Source organism: Syzygium oleosum, unplaced genomic scaffold (genome assembly GCF_021117445.2).
Source record: "Syzygium oleosum isolate NSW1041296 unplaced genomic scaffold, Sole_v2.1 Sole_v2.03, whole genome shotgun sequence".
In the NCBI taxonomy this organism is placed as follows: Eukaryota; Viridiplantae; Streptophyta; class Magnoliopsida; order Myrtales; family Myrtaceae; genus Syzygium; species Syzygium oleosum.
The window spans coordinates 9767968-9784113 of NW_026607487.1; the positions used below are offsets into that span (position 1 = coordinate 9767968).

At 43.0% G+C, this 16146-nt stretch overlaps 1 protein-coding gene and 1 pseudogene across 1 annotated transcript; both read left to right on the forward strand.

The window, feature by feature from the left end:
• Nucleotides 1-116: 116 nt before the first annotated feature.
• LOC130137642 (beta-amyrin 28-monooxygenase-like) lies at nucleotides 117-11735 on the forward strand. The gene is made up of 4 exons (XM_056309370.1): nucleotides 117-634; nucleotides 1136-1594; nucleotides 1698-1888; nucleotides 11196-11735. Exons 1-4 carry the CDS (start codon nucleotides 124-126, stop codon nucleotides 11508-11510), a joined length of 1476 nt encoding a protein of 491 aa, XP_056165345.1. The 5' UTR covers nucleotides 117-123; the 3' UTR covers nucleotides 11511-11735.
• On the forward strand, nucleotides 11693-15251 carry LOC115669452 (beta-amyrin 28-monooxygenase-like; annotated as a pseudogene).
• The last annotated feature ends 895 nt before the right edge of the window (nucleotides 15252-16146 follow it).

The window sequence follows — 16146 nt, forward strand, 5'->3', positions numbered from 1 at the left end:
ACTTTCACCTAAAGGTATTTGCATTCCCCCAAGTAGCATTTGAAAAGCCGAACCAAACGGGCCCTAATAGAGTTTCCAGGTTATAAAAGACGCTTATGCGCAATCCCTTTGCGCATACTCATCATGGACTCACTACTACCTGCTTCATACTTGCTCGCTGTCCTCATTGCCCTCCCCACTTTAGCCGTTTTCCTCTCCATCGCTAAAAGAAGAGTTTCCAGAAAATCATCTCCCCACGGTACTCCTCCTGGCCAATTTGGATGGCCCATCCTAGGCGAAACCCTAGAGCTGCTCCGTGCGGGCAGGGAAGGGAGGCCCGGGCGCTTCCTGGACAAGCGAGTCGACAAGCACGGGCCGTGCGTCTTCACCACATCCCTCTTCGGCGAGCCGACCGCTGTGTTCTGCGGCGCCGCGGGGAACAAGTTCCTCTTCGGCAACGAGAACAGGAAGGTGACAGTGTCGTGGCCGAGCTCGGCGGTCAAGCTGCTCGGCTCATGTATAATCACCCTGGCCGGTGAGGAAGGAAAGGTGATGAGGAGGATGCTAATGAGCATTTTCGACCAGGAAGCCCTCAGGAGGTTCACCATGATCATGGATGAAGTCACTTGCAATCATATCAAAGCTAATTGGGAAGGTATAGCTATATACCATATGATCTACATGTCAATTATCTGCCCACGAAGATACAGCTTGGGTATTTTAACCTTGGAGTTCGGACTTTATATTACTGACCCAGAACCATAAACCTCCATGTGAATGACAAAGCAGGTCCAAGAAACACTTAAGAGTCCACACCAATATATCACCTTCAAAAGGACCTGGCTCTTGAAGTTCAATGTATATGTAAACAATTTAATCGAGAAATTGATGGCATTGAAACTTCTGGTCTCTTTAGTTCGTTAATTACCTTACTTCTCAAGCCAATTAAAACTCTCCCCGTACTGTGGCAATTACAGGACCACTGTATTGCCTATAGTCTTTGATCTCTAGACTATTCATGTTTCTTATATTCTCAACGTCATTAATGAAAATTTGAGGAATATGTAGAAAACTTTGATAGTTCAGGACAACAGAAACATGGAAATTTTGAGCGACGATCTTCTTATTGTCCTGATGTTCTTCGGCATCATTAAAGGCAAAGAAGAGGTGCTCGTGTACCCGACCATCAAGCACTACATCTTCGAGCTCACGTGCCAGCTCTTCCTGAGCATCCGCGATCCACGAGAGATTGCGGACCTCGCACGCCCCTTCGCCGCATTCCTCGAAGGCGTCATAAGCGTCCCTGTCGACCTGCCCGGGACGAGATTCCATGGCGCGAAGAGGGCGGCCAGGTCCATCAGGAAGATGCTCCGAGGGATCATCAAGGAGAGGAGGGCGGCCATGGAGAAGAAGGGGGCAGCGTCCCCGACGCAGGACCTGCTGTCGTATTTGATGGTCACCGCGGACGAGAATGGCCGGTTCTTGACCGAGTCGGAGATCATCAACAACCTGCTCATGCTGCTGGTCGCGAGCCACGACACTACGAGCTGCACCATGACCATGGTGATCAAGTTTCTCGGAGAGTTGTCTCATGTCTACGAGAAAGTTTTGGCTGGTGAGTCTCCTTACCCTTGTGGTTATCCATCTGTTTTACTGTCGTTGATAATCTTTTCGTTCGTGCATGCATGCAATGTCTTTCTGGGAATTGCTACGAGCAGAGCAGAGAGAGATCGCCATGCAAAAGAAATCAGCGGGAGAGGGATTGACGAGAGAAGATGTGCAGAAGATGAGAGATACATGGAGCGTGGTTTTGGAGATCATGAGGCTTGTGCCGCCTGTTATTGGAGGTTTCAGAGTCGCCTTGGAGGATTTCACCTTCGGTGGTTTTACCATTCCCAAGGGACGGAAGGTACGTGAAAAGAAACATAATTTCTTCTAGGACCCGGCTACCATAACGGTACCGTAAGAATAAAATTCTGACGGTGCAATACTAGCCACAATTTTTAATGGAGGAAACTTGCATACTGCTTTGTCCGGTTTAAGCTTTTTTTGACTTTCCATTGTTACCGGGCTTAATTTAAGATTAGAGGATTTAAAAAGGCGCAAGAAGGACCAATCTAAAAGGGAAACCCTCTTCGACCAAAAAAAAAAAAAAGGGAAACCCTCACCAATTCTAGTAAGTGAAATTTCTTGAATATAAAAAGAAAAAAATTAAATACCAAATATAGCTAATTACAAGTAGAAAAATATTAAACTAACTAAAAGGAAATCATTAATGTCATTGGAAAGATCTATCAAAATTCAAAAATGAAAAACACTTGAAATGTTGGCATTATAACTAATAACAAATTCATTGTGCATTGAATGGCTCCTAATTCTTTTCAATCAAATCAAATTGATATAGAGGGATTCTCTGATGACCTGAAATCAAGACTAGCGATATCAATTTTGTATAAAACAGGTGAATGAAAGACAAGATCAAAATATAAATAATAAATTAGTAGACGAAAAAATTACCCTGTGTATTTGAATCTCATAGATGAAGATGTGCAAGGACTTGAAACATTGCAACTTAGAATCACGATGAAGCAGTCGAAAAGTGATTTTCTCTCCCTCTCTCGTCATCGTCTTATTAAACCTTTGTTCCAAGAAAATATCCATTATTTTAAAAGTTGCAAATGAATCCTTCATATGTTACTTATTGTTTTAATATTATCATTTGTTTCTTTAAATAAAACTGAAAAAAAAAACTCTCATTATGTGCCTTTTTAAACTTGTGGAAATCTCATTATGTATCCCACATTCCAACTTTAAAACTAGGGGTTAGCAATTGACCGTTCATTTTGTGAAAATAACGGGACCGTTCTCTACTCATTTCCCTTTCTTCTATAATATTTTGCACAAATCGAGGTAGGATTTCAAATCTTTCGACCCGGTTAGTTATCAAAAAATAAAAAATTTAAATTGAGGAGAATAAAAGAAAGGAAAAGAGCCACCGAAAACGTCACGCCCCGTACCCCACGAAGCGACAACATCCCGCGTACAGGTCGAAATTGTGGTGCGACGCTCTCAGGCTACGTCACCGACCCGAAAACCCAAATCAGAGAAAAACACGACACATGCGGAAATGACGTATATATATATATATATATACACCCGGACAATAAACAAAGCAACCATGAATAGCAAAACACAAGATTGTCAGGATGATAAAACTAAAACACGTATACATACTTTACTGATAATAGTATATACAATATCCACATACGAGAAGTACAACTAACATCGAATGATCTAGAGGTGGCCACGGTTCGGAACCGACCGGTTCCGGTTCGTGGCCAAGTGTGAACCGGAACCGCCAGGGGCGGTTCCGGTTCCGGGCCGGTTCCTATTTTTTCTGTTTTTTTTCTTTTCCTTTTCCTTTTCTTTTTTTTTTCTTCCTCCGCGGCCGGCCATAGCCGGGCCGGCGCGGAGGTCGCCGGCCTCTAGGCGAGGCGGCCCTCGCCGGCGTCGGGCGAGGCCGGTCCTCGCCGGGCCGGGCGAGGTAGGCCTCGCCCGGACGCCGGCGAGGTCGAGCCTCGCCACTCGCCGGAGGGCCGGCCTCGCCCGACGCCGGCGAGGTTGAGCCTCGCCGGTTGCGAGCAAGGCCGAGCCTTGCCGGCGTCGGGCGAGGCCGGCCTCGCCCGGCCCGGGCGAGGGCCGGCTTCGCCCGACGCCGGCGAGGTCGAGCCTCGCCGGTTGCGAGCGAGGCCGAGCCTCGCCTAGCCGGCGTCGGGGCGAGGGCCGCCCTCGCCCGGCGTCGGCGGACCTCCGCGCGCCCGGCCATGGGCGGCCGGCCGCGGAGGAAGAAAAAAAAAAATTAAAATATAAATTATAATTTTAAAAAACAGAAACAAGGAAAAAAGACAAAAGAGAAAAAGGAAAAACAGAAAAGGAAAAGGAAAAGAAAAGAAGAAAAAACAGAAAAGGAAAAACAGAAATGAAAATAAAAAAAATTAAAAAATACTATTCTTGTGATAGAACATTATTTAATATAAATTGTGATTAAAATGTAAATTGTACTCAAATTTGGGGACAAAAAGACAAGAGAGAAAGAGAGGGCTTCAACTTAATAAATTATCATTAAGCACATTACAATTCGTTACAACGATCTTAAAAAAAAAAGAGTACAATATATATACCCTAAAATTATCCCATGAAGCCATTTCATTTTCATTGCAACTATAGTATGTTGTAATTCAACATCATTTTCATATTCATCAAAAGTTCCGACAATATTAGTACACTCTACTAAAAATAAATGTGTAGTAGGATAATAAACACCGGACAAAGTATAAGTTGCATCATTAAAAACCTTTAAAAGATCTAAAATTTTTTGGCAAATATGCCACTCCTGTGGGTATAAATTAATCTCAGGTATATTATTAGAAATGAATGCACATAATAAATCTTTATATGCTAAAGATTCACTAAGCAAGTGGAAAGTAGAATTCCAACGAGTTGGAACATCTCTTGGAAATCTTTTTGGCTTTTTGCGATTATCTCTACAAAATCTACCCCATTCTTTCATTTTTTTGGGATGTTTCCATAAAAATTGAATCGCCGTTTTTATTGGTTGAAGAAAAATATCAAGAGTTTTCAAACCATCTTGTACACATAAATTTAAAACATGACAAGCACATCTAATGTGAAAAAATTTTCCGCCAAAAGCGGGTTTACAAATATTTTCTAACTCGGCAATTGAAGCAGTATTTGCTGCGGCATTATCAAAACCAATTGAAAAAATTTTGTTGAGCAAATAATATTCTTCTAAAACTTGCCTAATTAGTCTATAAATATTATTTGCCGTATGATGATCATCGAAAACTCTAAATGCAATAACTCTTTTTTGAATAGTCCACTCGTCATCTATCCAATGACATGTTATGCCCATGTAAGAATGATTTTGCCAATGATCACTCCAAATATCACTACCTATATGCACGCATCCATTAAATTGCATAAAAAAATTTTGTAAATCATTTTTTCCATTTTTGTAAAGATCTTTAATTACTCGTTTAGTTGTATTTCTAGAAACACGTTTTGCTTGTGGAGCACATGCTTTTTGTACAAATTCATTAAAACCAAATCTTTCTCCAAAATTAAATGCTAAATGCTCAACGGAAATAAATTTGCCTAATTCTTCCTTATAAGTTTTTTCATTAAAACGAAATAAAGGGGAAGTGTTAGGATTGACGTACCCGGAAATTTGTTGTTGCCCGATATCGATTCCCGTTTCGGTTGGATGTTTGCTCATAAGACGTCGTTTAAATGTTCCATATCCTTGTCCACCTGTATATTTATATATTTTTCCACAATATTTACAAATTATATCATACCTTTTTTGACCGATATCAAACCTTTCCATTTTCGTGAAGTGATTCCAAATGTCGGATGTAAATTCCCGTTCCGCTTCCTTTGTTGTAGATATTTCAGCAGGAGGATGAAAACTTGCTTGCGTCGGGACGCGCTCCACATCGTGAAAAATGTTGATTTCATCATCTTGAAAATCTGCATATTCACGAGGATCAAAAGAATGATGGGATTCCGTCGCGATATTCTTACCTTTGCCGATTGGCACTCGACTTCCACTTGCCATTTTTCGAATGGATTGAGAGAATTGAGCGGATTAATTGGGAGAATTAAGAAAGAATTGCGTGGATTGAGAAAATTGAGAGAATTTCAGAGAATTTGAGAGAATTTCGAGTATTGAGAAAATTTGAGACTTGAGAGAAGAGAATTGGAGAGAATTTGAGAGAATTGTGTGTGTATTGTGAGAATTTGAGAGAATTTATAGAAAAAAATAGAAGAAAATTTAGAATTAAAAAAAATAAAACATAACCGTTGCAATTTTGCAACGGTTATGTTTTTTTTTTTTATTATTATTATAAAAACGCCCGTTAGGGCGTAGCCGTTGCCCCAACGGGCCGCAGCCGCAAGGTGCTGCAGGGCCTGCACGTCTGCAGGCCCTGCTGCGGATAAACAAATTTTTTTTTTTTTTTTTGGTTGGGCCGTTGGCCCGTCCCCGTTCTCCTGCGCTGCGCAAGATGGCTGCAGCCGTGGCCGTTCTTTTAGCTTTTTTTTTTTATTTTTTATTTAATTTTTTTCTTTTTTTTTTCGCAGAACAGGCCGGAACCGCGGTTCGGGCCGGTTCAAATTTTTCCAGGAACCGAACCGGGACCGTATGCCACGGGCCGGTTCCGATTCCGAACCACGGGCCGGTTCCGGTCCGGTTCCGGGCCAAAACCGGCCCGTGGCCACCTCTAATCGAATCGGTCAGTAGCCATGAGGGTCAAAAAAGGATCCATGGCTAGGGTTACTAAGCTGAACTGAGGTGGGCTTCAGTCAAAAGGGTGCAGCCCACTCTAGCTAAAGTCCAAGTCAACCTAGGGGACCCAGTCCGGGTCAGAATCAGAAGACTCTGATGAGAAAGAACTATCTGGCAACTCCTCATCAGAATCTAACGATTCTAGCTCGGACTCAGCCTTCTCGGACTGGTCCTCAGCATCCATAGCATCGGGCTCCAGGTCCTCCTCCATCCATGCTCCATCTCATCATCATCATCCGGCTCCATGTCCATCGGCTCGACCTCATCGACCTCGCACTCCACAGGAACGCCATCGGAGCTCCTATAACTCCACGCCACATACTCATGAATCGCAGACTCCAACTCTCCAACATCTACCCATACTAGAGTATAGTATCTAATGTACGTATTCCCCTCCCCTACTGGATGTACGGAAAAAGTCTTCTCAATGAAGTGGGGAATCCCAAAACGCACGAGCGGCTCGGCCATCCTCACTGCCGGGGGTCTGAAAAGTAGGGTTTTCCAACAACCGTGAGATGAAACTCAGCGAGTAAATAACCCCTAATCCTAAACTAGGCTAATGTACACCTCCAGACAGGTAATTCAAACATGCCAATAATGAACCAGTAAAACACTATAATTATCCTGGGCTTACAGCCCAATACATTATCTCGAAGCCCCGCAGGTTAGGCATTCAACAACAATAATACTTATGTGCAATTATTCCGACCCGAAGACCCACAAATATAACGACCTGAAGGCCACGACCCGGAGGCCAACAGTTGATTATAACGACCCGTAGGCCCGACCCGAAGGCCAACAATTTGATAAACCGACCCGTAAGTCCGACCCGAAGGCCAACAATTTGATAAAACGACCCGTAGACCCGACCAGAAGGCCAACAATTTGATAAAACGACAGGCATGTATAACAATGCACTCCAGTCCGGTTATTTTACAACATGATATGCGGATCACATGCCCAGGAATTCAAGTCAATTACCAAAGCTAACATGCCGAGTACAATTATCCACCAATTAAATGAATTTAACGCACTCTCGGCACATTCAATTAATTCCATTCTAATCCAATCAATCCAACATTTATTCCGCGCAATCATTCCAAAGCAATTTAATGCGCCTAAGGCCCGCCTTGGCAAATCAATCTCCGTAGACATTCTCACCATCACGGGGTCGCCCAATAGGGTTTATACAAGCTCTAAATAGTCACCCAATTGCCTAAATTCAAGTCAATAATCAATGAACCAACTAAATCCCAACTTAGGCAATTTGCACAAATTCGGTTCTGTGTGAACAGTACCAGGACAGAGTACTATTTAGGCCCTAAACCACATTTAAACCACCTCATTAAGCCCTAATCATATACCCTAATCACCTTACACACAAATAAACCTAATTAGGCCCTAATTAAGCCTAATTAACCCCTAAATTACCCCTAGAATGCACAATTAATTCTAGTTCGGGGTTTAGGGATTTTTACTTGCCTAATTCCGACTCAGGACGACGAGAACGGGCGGCCAATTACCGACTCGCGGTGAAATCGGCGGCGGCGTTCCGGGGCAAGCCGGCGGTCCACGGCGGCGCCGGTGAAGTTCTCGGCCACCCAAGGCCGAACAAGGGAGGCTGCTATGGGGTGGCTGAGGACGGCAGAGAGAGAGAGACGGTGAGGGTGAGGTGGTCGGCGTGGGCGTTGCACGGGTGGAGGACGGCGGCGGGGCACCGGCGATGGGCGGCGGCGCCCACGGTGCTTGTCCCCGCGGCCAAGAGAGAGAGAAACGAGTGAGAGAGAGAGTGAGACGGGGGATGAGAGGATGGGATGGCGAGGTGGCACGGGACGGCGGCTGGTCCGGCGGTGACAGGCTCCGGCACGGTGGTCCGGCGTGGACACAAGCGGTAAGGGCACCGGCGGTGGAGGAGAACGGTCGTGGAGGAAATGGACGGGGAAGGAGAGAGAAGTGAAGGGGGAGAGAGAGAGAGAGAGAGAGAGAGAGAGAGAGAGAGAGAGAGAGAGAGAGAGAGAGAGAGAGAGAGAGAGTTCAGCTAGTCAAAGCTGGTCCAAGCTTGGGTTAGCGGAAGCCAAGTGTCAAAATCTAAGGCCTTTGGACAATTTTGCCTTTAATCCAATGGTCACCATTTGCTCTTATCCAATAATACAAGGGTTAAATGGTCATTTGCCCCTAACCATTGGCTGACCAGACCTTAGTTAATCCAATTGACCTTGGTTAAGTCCCAAAATTTGGTCAAAATTCGGAATTAGTCAAAATGGGCCTAGGGGCATTTTCGTAATTTTCCGATCCCGGATCGAAATTTCAATTTTTGTCCATACCGGTCCTATATATGCGTGGCCAGCATAATATGGTGTCGGATCCATAAAAACCATCCTTTAAGCCCTCGAAAGTCAATCCGAAAGTTTGGAGGGGTAAAACCGTAAATTTTCGTCCCGGGGTCGAAATTCCAATTTTTGACCGTACGCACTCCCGACATGCGTGGCCACTCCAAAATGGCATCGGTTTCCGAAAAATAACCTCGTTTGGTCTCGGAAACGGACATCGAGGTCCCCCCGGGGCAAAATTGTAATTTTCTCAATTTTTGTCGAAATTTCAGTTTCAGCCGTACTATTCCCAAACATATGTGGCCACACTAAAATGACGTCGGTATCGCAAAATAGTCGCAAACACCCTCGAAATTTCGACGTCGAAGTTCGGGTCCAATTTCGCGATCAAATTTGCTCGTTTTGAAGTTTTAGGGCCTCTCACTAAGCTGGCATTGTTTAGGGGTTACGCATATCGACCTAGGATTGTCCGAGTTGTGCTGGCCTCGATTTTCGGGAGAGCGTGAGGAATTATCATTAGTGCCGGAGGTCGCGATCGTTCGGACTAAATTCAGGATTCGTTTGTCAGTCGTACTTTCGGTCATGCGGAATCACCCGCGATCCGATCGTACGTTACTGACCATATCAAATCCGTCATTTTCTTAAGATCGGCCCATGTTGGCCCAAAATATTCCCTCGACGTTTCTCGAAATCGGTGCTCATTCGCGATCGGGTCCTTGGTCCACGTACCGTTTCCTATTTAGCCTTTCCCATTTGGTTAGTATCCCGTGATTGATCAAGTCCGGGCAAGACCTACTAAAATCAAACGAAAATTAATGTACACTTTATTGGTCCCGATAACGGGTCAAAATTCGGGATGTTACAGAAAATTTCAAATTATATTCAGTGTGACATATTTGCCATAAACTTTTATTTACGATATCAAAAACCTCAAATTATGCCCGTGGTGACATATTTACCCCCAAACATATTTTTGTGACGTCAAAAACTCCAAACTTGTACTCGTTTGATACATTTACCACCATCGAAGTTCTGTCAAATGATTTTCCAGCCAAAACAAGTCATTTTTATTTCATTTAATCCACATGGACGCCATGTCAACATTGTTTGCGTTCCGTCGTCCACATACGCAGATTTTTAATTGTGCTCGTCAACGAAACCTTAACGGAAGGTAAATTTGTCACATATGTGTAAGTTTAGGATTTTCTGTATCACCAAAAAAATTTAAGGTAAATGTGTCATAATGGGCATAGTTTAGGATTTTTAATGATTTTTCCCTAAAAGTGAATTACTTCTTAATTTATCAAGGGTTATCTTTTATATAGAGGCAGTGTATGAATTGATACACACAAATCTTATATCGAGTATCGAAATTGAATTATTTTATTGCATTTTTCTAATATGTGTTGATGCTGTAATGCTTGATGATACACTCATACTCTTTTAATTGAATTCTTTTATCACAAAAAAAGGTTATCTTCAAATTTGATATTAAAGAAAAGGAACATTGTAACATCTTCTTGCACATTAGATCGATTTTAAATCTCAAAACACTTTTGAAATTTAGATTCTCAAGTACTTTCTAAGATCCTCACAAAAGTCAAAAGAGTAATAATGGGATTTAATGATCACAATTAGATTCGATGTTCAACAACGGAACATTAGTTGTTTAGTAGTAATCAAACATGAATGAATTGTTCATGCAAAGCATTACCTTTGTCCCGCACTTTGTCAATGAAAGAAAAAAAATATTAGCATAATCTCCGATGTAAAAAATTGAAAAATACGCTCGCTATCTTAAGAAATAGATTTTTTGAAGGAATTTTTTTTAAATAATACGCTTTCAAATTGATATGAAGATCGATCTAATTATGATTATTAATACTTGTTACTAAAAAGAGAAGATCCAAATGATTTTCGTGTAGTTATAAAAAAAATTAGTTTTTCGAGGAAATTTATAACTAATGCTGGAAATAACCGTGATTAATTACACGAAGTTACAAATTGTAGGTAAAAATAGTTGAAGATCGCAAGATTAGTTTTTGTTCATGTTTGGAGCATCACCAAATGAATAAGACAATAACTTGAAAGAACTTTCCCTTTTCGTGGCGCGTCAATTGGTCATTACAGACGAGGGATGTTGAGGAAATTGCCCAATTGATTTTAAATCTATTGTACGGATGACGGTTTAATGATAAACTTTTCAATGCCACGTTAATAATTTCCAACGAAAATTGATCGGAAGTTTAAGACTAAGTTGGTAAAATTGAAAAGTTTATGACTGAATTGACATCCGTATAATAAGTTTATAGGTAATTATCTCAGGCGATGTTATAGGTACTAAAAGAGTTTACAAAAGGTTAAATTTTTGTTCACCTCAGGACCCATGAAATTGGCATTAATTATCACAACTTGCGCCGTGACAGGGCGGCTTTTATGCTAATTAAGCGTAGTAACTATGATCCATTGACAAAAACAATAGTCCAATTAAGCTTACTTGATCAAATTACGTTACACAGCTGATGTGGTGTCCTCTCACCACGAACAACGATCCCGCCGTATTCCCGAGCCCGAAGCTATTCAACATGTCCAGGTTCACGAGGAGCACATTGCCCGCCCCATGCACGTTTGTCCCGTTCGGCGGCGGCCCTCGGATGTGTCTCGGCAAGGACTACGCTCAGCTTCAGATCCTCGTCTTCCTTCACCACCTAGTGAACAACTTCAAATGGACCAATGCAATTCCCGACGAAAAGGTCAAGTTCGAACCGATGCCGATCCCATCACAAGGACTTCCGATTCGCATTCGACCTCATTATGATCGATTGCGATGTTAATTCCCATCGGTTTGTTATTTAAAGCTCGAGTTGTTTAGCTGGCAAGTTAACATCAATAAGCTTAATTCGCGTTAAGTTGCAGGTGGACGTTTCAGTCACAACCTTCATGAGTCCATCTTTGTGATTGTGCCTACGTTTACGTGGTTTTATTGAAACTGCTAGTGTGGCGTGGTAATGTAATAATGGTTGCAGTTGGTTTGAGCAGATTGAAATGTCCATTATGAGGTGTAGATCAGTAGGTGACGGATCGACAATTATTCTTGTCCCGTGCGTAAGCTGTTGTCGATTTCATCGGGTCGCATTTTTCCAGGGTTTTCCTCGGCACAAAAGCAGTTCCGAATCAAAGTCTAACACATGCTTCTTACAACTTGCCTCGAGCTATCGAAAGGATGTGCTTCAGAAAGAATTCAAGAGCTGAAGACCCTCAATATTCCTGATTAGTAAAGATCATAGGATTACTGATATAACTTTCACCGCGTGTTGCAAAGTTACGCAAAGTTTAGCCCCGACATCGGTGCCAGCAGCTTTAGGTGAAGGATTTACTTCCGGGCATTACTCAGATGCAGACCAAACACGATTACTAAACAGTTCGATGATGTCAGATCGACGATACTCAGGGGTGTATATCCATCCACCAATGCATTTGCTATTAAATGAACAAAGATTTATAACAGAAGGAAAGTTTTGATCGACTCAATCTTAAAAGGCTAAAATACAAAATTGATTGACAATCAAACATTAAGGCAAGTATATCTCACAACGGATAAAGCTCTACTTATGGAAACTAAGATTCTGATTGTATGGGAGATCAGATTCAGCGGGATTCAGATTTTGTCAACCAACGGCTACTCAATCGATTTTATACAAATCTTTCCAAGATGAAAATTGGAATATGATCCTCTGAAGACTGTCCAACAGCTAGTTTGGAAGTGAATGAGTATAAAAGAAGATTAATGAGGAGCAGAAGGTAGAGAACGAAGTCAAAAATCAACAAGTCCAAAGTCTGAACATACTCCGATTCTACTACTTGTATTTCCTGAGCCTAACACTAAGATCTTGAGAGACATTTTGTAAAAGTGATTGTATAAGATAGAGAGTTCTATCATTCACAGAGTAATATCACTCGGAACTTGTAATTCTTTTTTATCACATAATGGAATCCAGCCAGTAGGCTGTTAGCGTTGGAGAGTGGACGTAGGCTTGATCTAAGCCGAACCACTATAATTTCTTGTGTGCAATTTCTCTATCCCCAAACTTTTATTCTATCTTTTATACTGCACACTAGCACATTGTCTATAAAGTCTGCTCATAATCTAAATATCTTTCAGACTTCAATCTTGATCATTTGTTTCTGCTTTAAAAATTGATCAAAATCTTTAGATCACCTATTCACCCCCGTTTAGGTGATCTTTGCTAGCTACATCAAAAACCACCAGGCCGAACCTCCCGCCGGGGAGCTTCGGATGGCTGATCATCGGCGAGATCCTTAGGTTCCTCCGTTCCCAGCACGACGGGAGCCCGGAGACGTTAATCCAAGACCGGATGAACAAGTACAACACCCCCGTGTTCAAGACCTCCCTGCTGGGCGAGCGGATGGTGTTTTTGTGTGGGCCGGCGGGCAATAGGTTCCTGTTCTCTAACGACGGAAAGAAGGTGGCGCTGTGGTGGCTGAGCTCGGTTAGGAAGCTGATGGGGAGCTGCCTCGTCTCCAAGGCCGGCCACGAGGCAAGGTTGGACAAGAAAATGCTGATGAGCTTCTTCAACCCGGAGGCGCTCATGAGGAGCGTTGGTGTCATCGATGAGGTGACGATGGGCCACCTGAGAACGCACTGGGAAGGTATGTGCCTAGTCAACCATCATTAATCATTGACTAGATTTGAGATTCGCATTGTCTGTGATTCTACATGGATCTCACGGTGCTCTCTAAACTTCGTTCGATTGGATCTTTCGAGATTAAAACTAGTATTGCGAGTTAGTCGTCACGAATATTCAAATGGAACTTGACGTTAACATTGGCGTTTCTGAACATATGCTCGAGCAATTTCTAAATGTTGACTCATCACCAAACTAAAACAATTGCATTTATATGTGAAGGAAAAGATTATCTGGAGGCCTACTCCAATGGGATTATATCCTAAATAGAATCAGAATAATCACACAGATAATAAAAAAATTGACACACAAGTTTATCCAAGTTCACCTCAGAATAGGGCTACGTCCTGCAAAGGGATTCCACTATGATATTTAGGTTTTCAACCACAACCACTTGTTACAAAGATCTTTCATACGAGTACAATATATATAGGACTTAAAATGGGCCAAAAGCCCAAGCCATCCGAATCCCTTTGATTCCACAACAAACGGGTCAGTAAACCCGATTTTGTTTCGGGGGCACTGCCCCTGTCCGCTCACTGGGGAGCGGAACCCGCGCCCGCTGTCCAGGAAGCGGGACCCCCGACATTCCGCGCGTAGGGATCACATGTTGTCGGTTCATACTTTGATTTTTCTAAGCTCACGTGGGCATGCCTGGTATGAGAACAAAGGCCCTTGAAGTATTCGCCAACTCCAACATACTCCACCCTGAAGCAGCACACCTTCGACCTCACGTGCCGGCTGTTCATGAGCATCATAGACCCGCAGCTCGTCTTGAGGCTTGCCGACCACTTCCACGTGTTTCTCAAGGGAGTTGTTAACCTCCCCCTCAACGTCCCTGGCACAAACTTTAACCGGTCGAAGAAAGCGGCTGATTCCATCAGGAAGGAGCTCCGGGTGTTGGTGAAGCGGTGCCGGACGGAGCTGGAGAAGAAGATGGTGTCCCCAGCAAGACATCATGTCGCACCTGATCGTGAACGGGGACGAGAACGGGAAGCTCATGCCTGAGGTGGAGATCATAAACAACATGTTGAACCTCCTATTCGCTGGCCACGATACGTCCACTTCGACTCTAGTGTTGATCATAAAGTACCTGAGTGTGCTGCCTCATGTACTTGAGATGGTCATTGCCGGTTAGTCCCTCTCTGTCCCTGATTTTCCTAGTCACCAGCGCAATTTCATTGGCTTACATGTATGTACGTAACATTTGCATTTGCCAGAGCGAAGGGAAATTGCGGCATTGAAGGGGAGGGATGAGCTTCTTCAGTGGGGGGATTTGCAGAAGATGAGATACTCCTGGAATGTCATCTCGGAAGTCATGAGGATGACCGCGCCGGAATACGGTTCTTTCCGCGAGGCCATGGTCAATTTCACGTACGAAGGATACACCATTCCCAAAGGCTGGAAGGTAATGGATTTGCTCATTCTCTGTTAATACATCATACCTGCTTATGTCCTTCTTGAGAGTGCGTACTCAAACGGGCCTGCAGTGCGAAATGGACGAGCCCTAGGCAACGCGGTTTTCGTTCTTGGATAAAGGCTTACTCGTTTATTTCTTGATTTATCATGCGTAGTTACATTGTAGTACATGCTTAACACACAGAGCCAAACTACTACCCAATAACGCTGACCTTCGACGAATCAAGATTCGAGGGATCGGGACATGCTCTGTATACGTACGTCCCATTTGGAGGTGGCCTGAGGATGTGTTTGGGGCTCGAGTTTGCGAGGGCGGAGCTGCTCGTGTTCTTGCACAATCTGGTGAATCAATTTCACTGGAGTCTGGTCAATCCCGATGAGAAAATAATCTACGAGCCCATGCCTATACCAGTTGAAGGACTTCCCATCTGTCTTCCACCTCGCGACTAGCTTCTTCTTTCTTGAATGGAGATTAGCCACTTGATGCGGTACTTCATCATCAATAAGCTACGTGCTTGTTTCTGCCTTACCATGAAGCCTAAACGCTTGGCATCCAAATAATTGAAATTCCCTTATGTTTGTGTATCTTACAGTTCCGAGAGCCTTCGTCCGCTTGATGTTTGTCAAATAAGCTCGCAATGCTTAGGATAAACTTTTGATAATTCTTGGAAAAAAAATGGGCTTTGTTAGCATAACAGTCTTTGGGCTATTATTAGAATAACACCATATTATGAGCCACAAATTCTTGAAGAAGTGGACTCCACAACAATTTTTAATTATTCATTATTTTTTTATTTTTTGTGGCCCAAAACATGTTATTCTCGTAATGGATTAAGGACAGTTACATCAGCATTTCTCAATTTACAACGCCCTGCCTACACCAGTTAAAGGACGTCCCATCCGGCTTCGGCCTCGCGACGAGCCTCTTTTTTACCACGCAAATATCACAAAAAAAAAAAAAAAAAAAAAACCCTCCCAAGGTATGCCTACTATGACACAAATATCCCAAACTTTTTTTTCTGTCACGGAAAAAATCAAACTTATACATGTGTGACATATATACCATCTATTACAGTTCCATCCAGGGTATATTTATTACACCGGTATAAGTTCGGGTTTTTTATGACACAAAAAAAAGTTTGGGGTATTTGTGTCACAATGGGCAAATTTAGGGTTTTTAGTGACACAAAAAGAGTTCGGAGCACGTGTGTGGTGACTAGCACGTGTCGCCCCCAGGGTTTACTCCCCGGCTGTCGGCCGTGCGGGGGTTCCCTGAGTTACCAAAAAAAAAAAAAAAAAAGAGTTCGGAACATTTGTGTCACGGTGGGTATAGTTTGGGGTTTTT

Bases quoted from the DNA above. Each gene is read 5' to 3' on its own strand.
- LOC130137642 (XM_056309370.1), top strand. From the start codon at position 124: ATGGACTCACTACTACCTGCTTCATACTTGCTCGCTGTCCTCATTGCC. The intron at 1,595-1,697 runs GTGAGTCTCCTT...TGCTACGAGCAG, and splicing joins CTACGAGAAAGTTTTGGCTG to AGCAGAGAGAGATCGCCATG. The intron at 1,889-11,195 runs GTACGTGAAAAG...TACGTTACACAG, and splicing joins CCATTCCCAAGGGACGGAAG to CTGATGTGGTGTCCTCTCAC.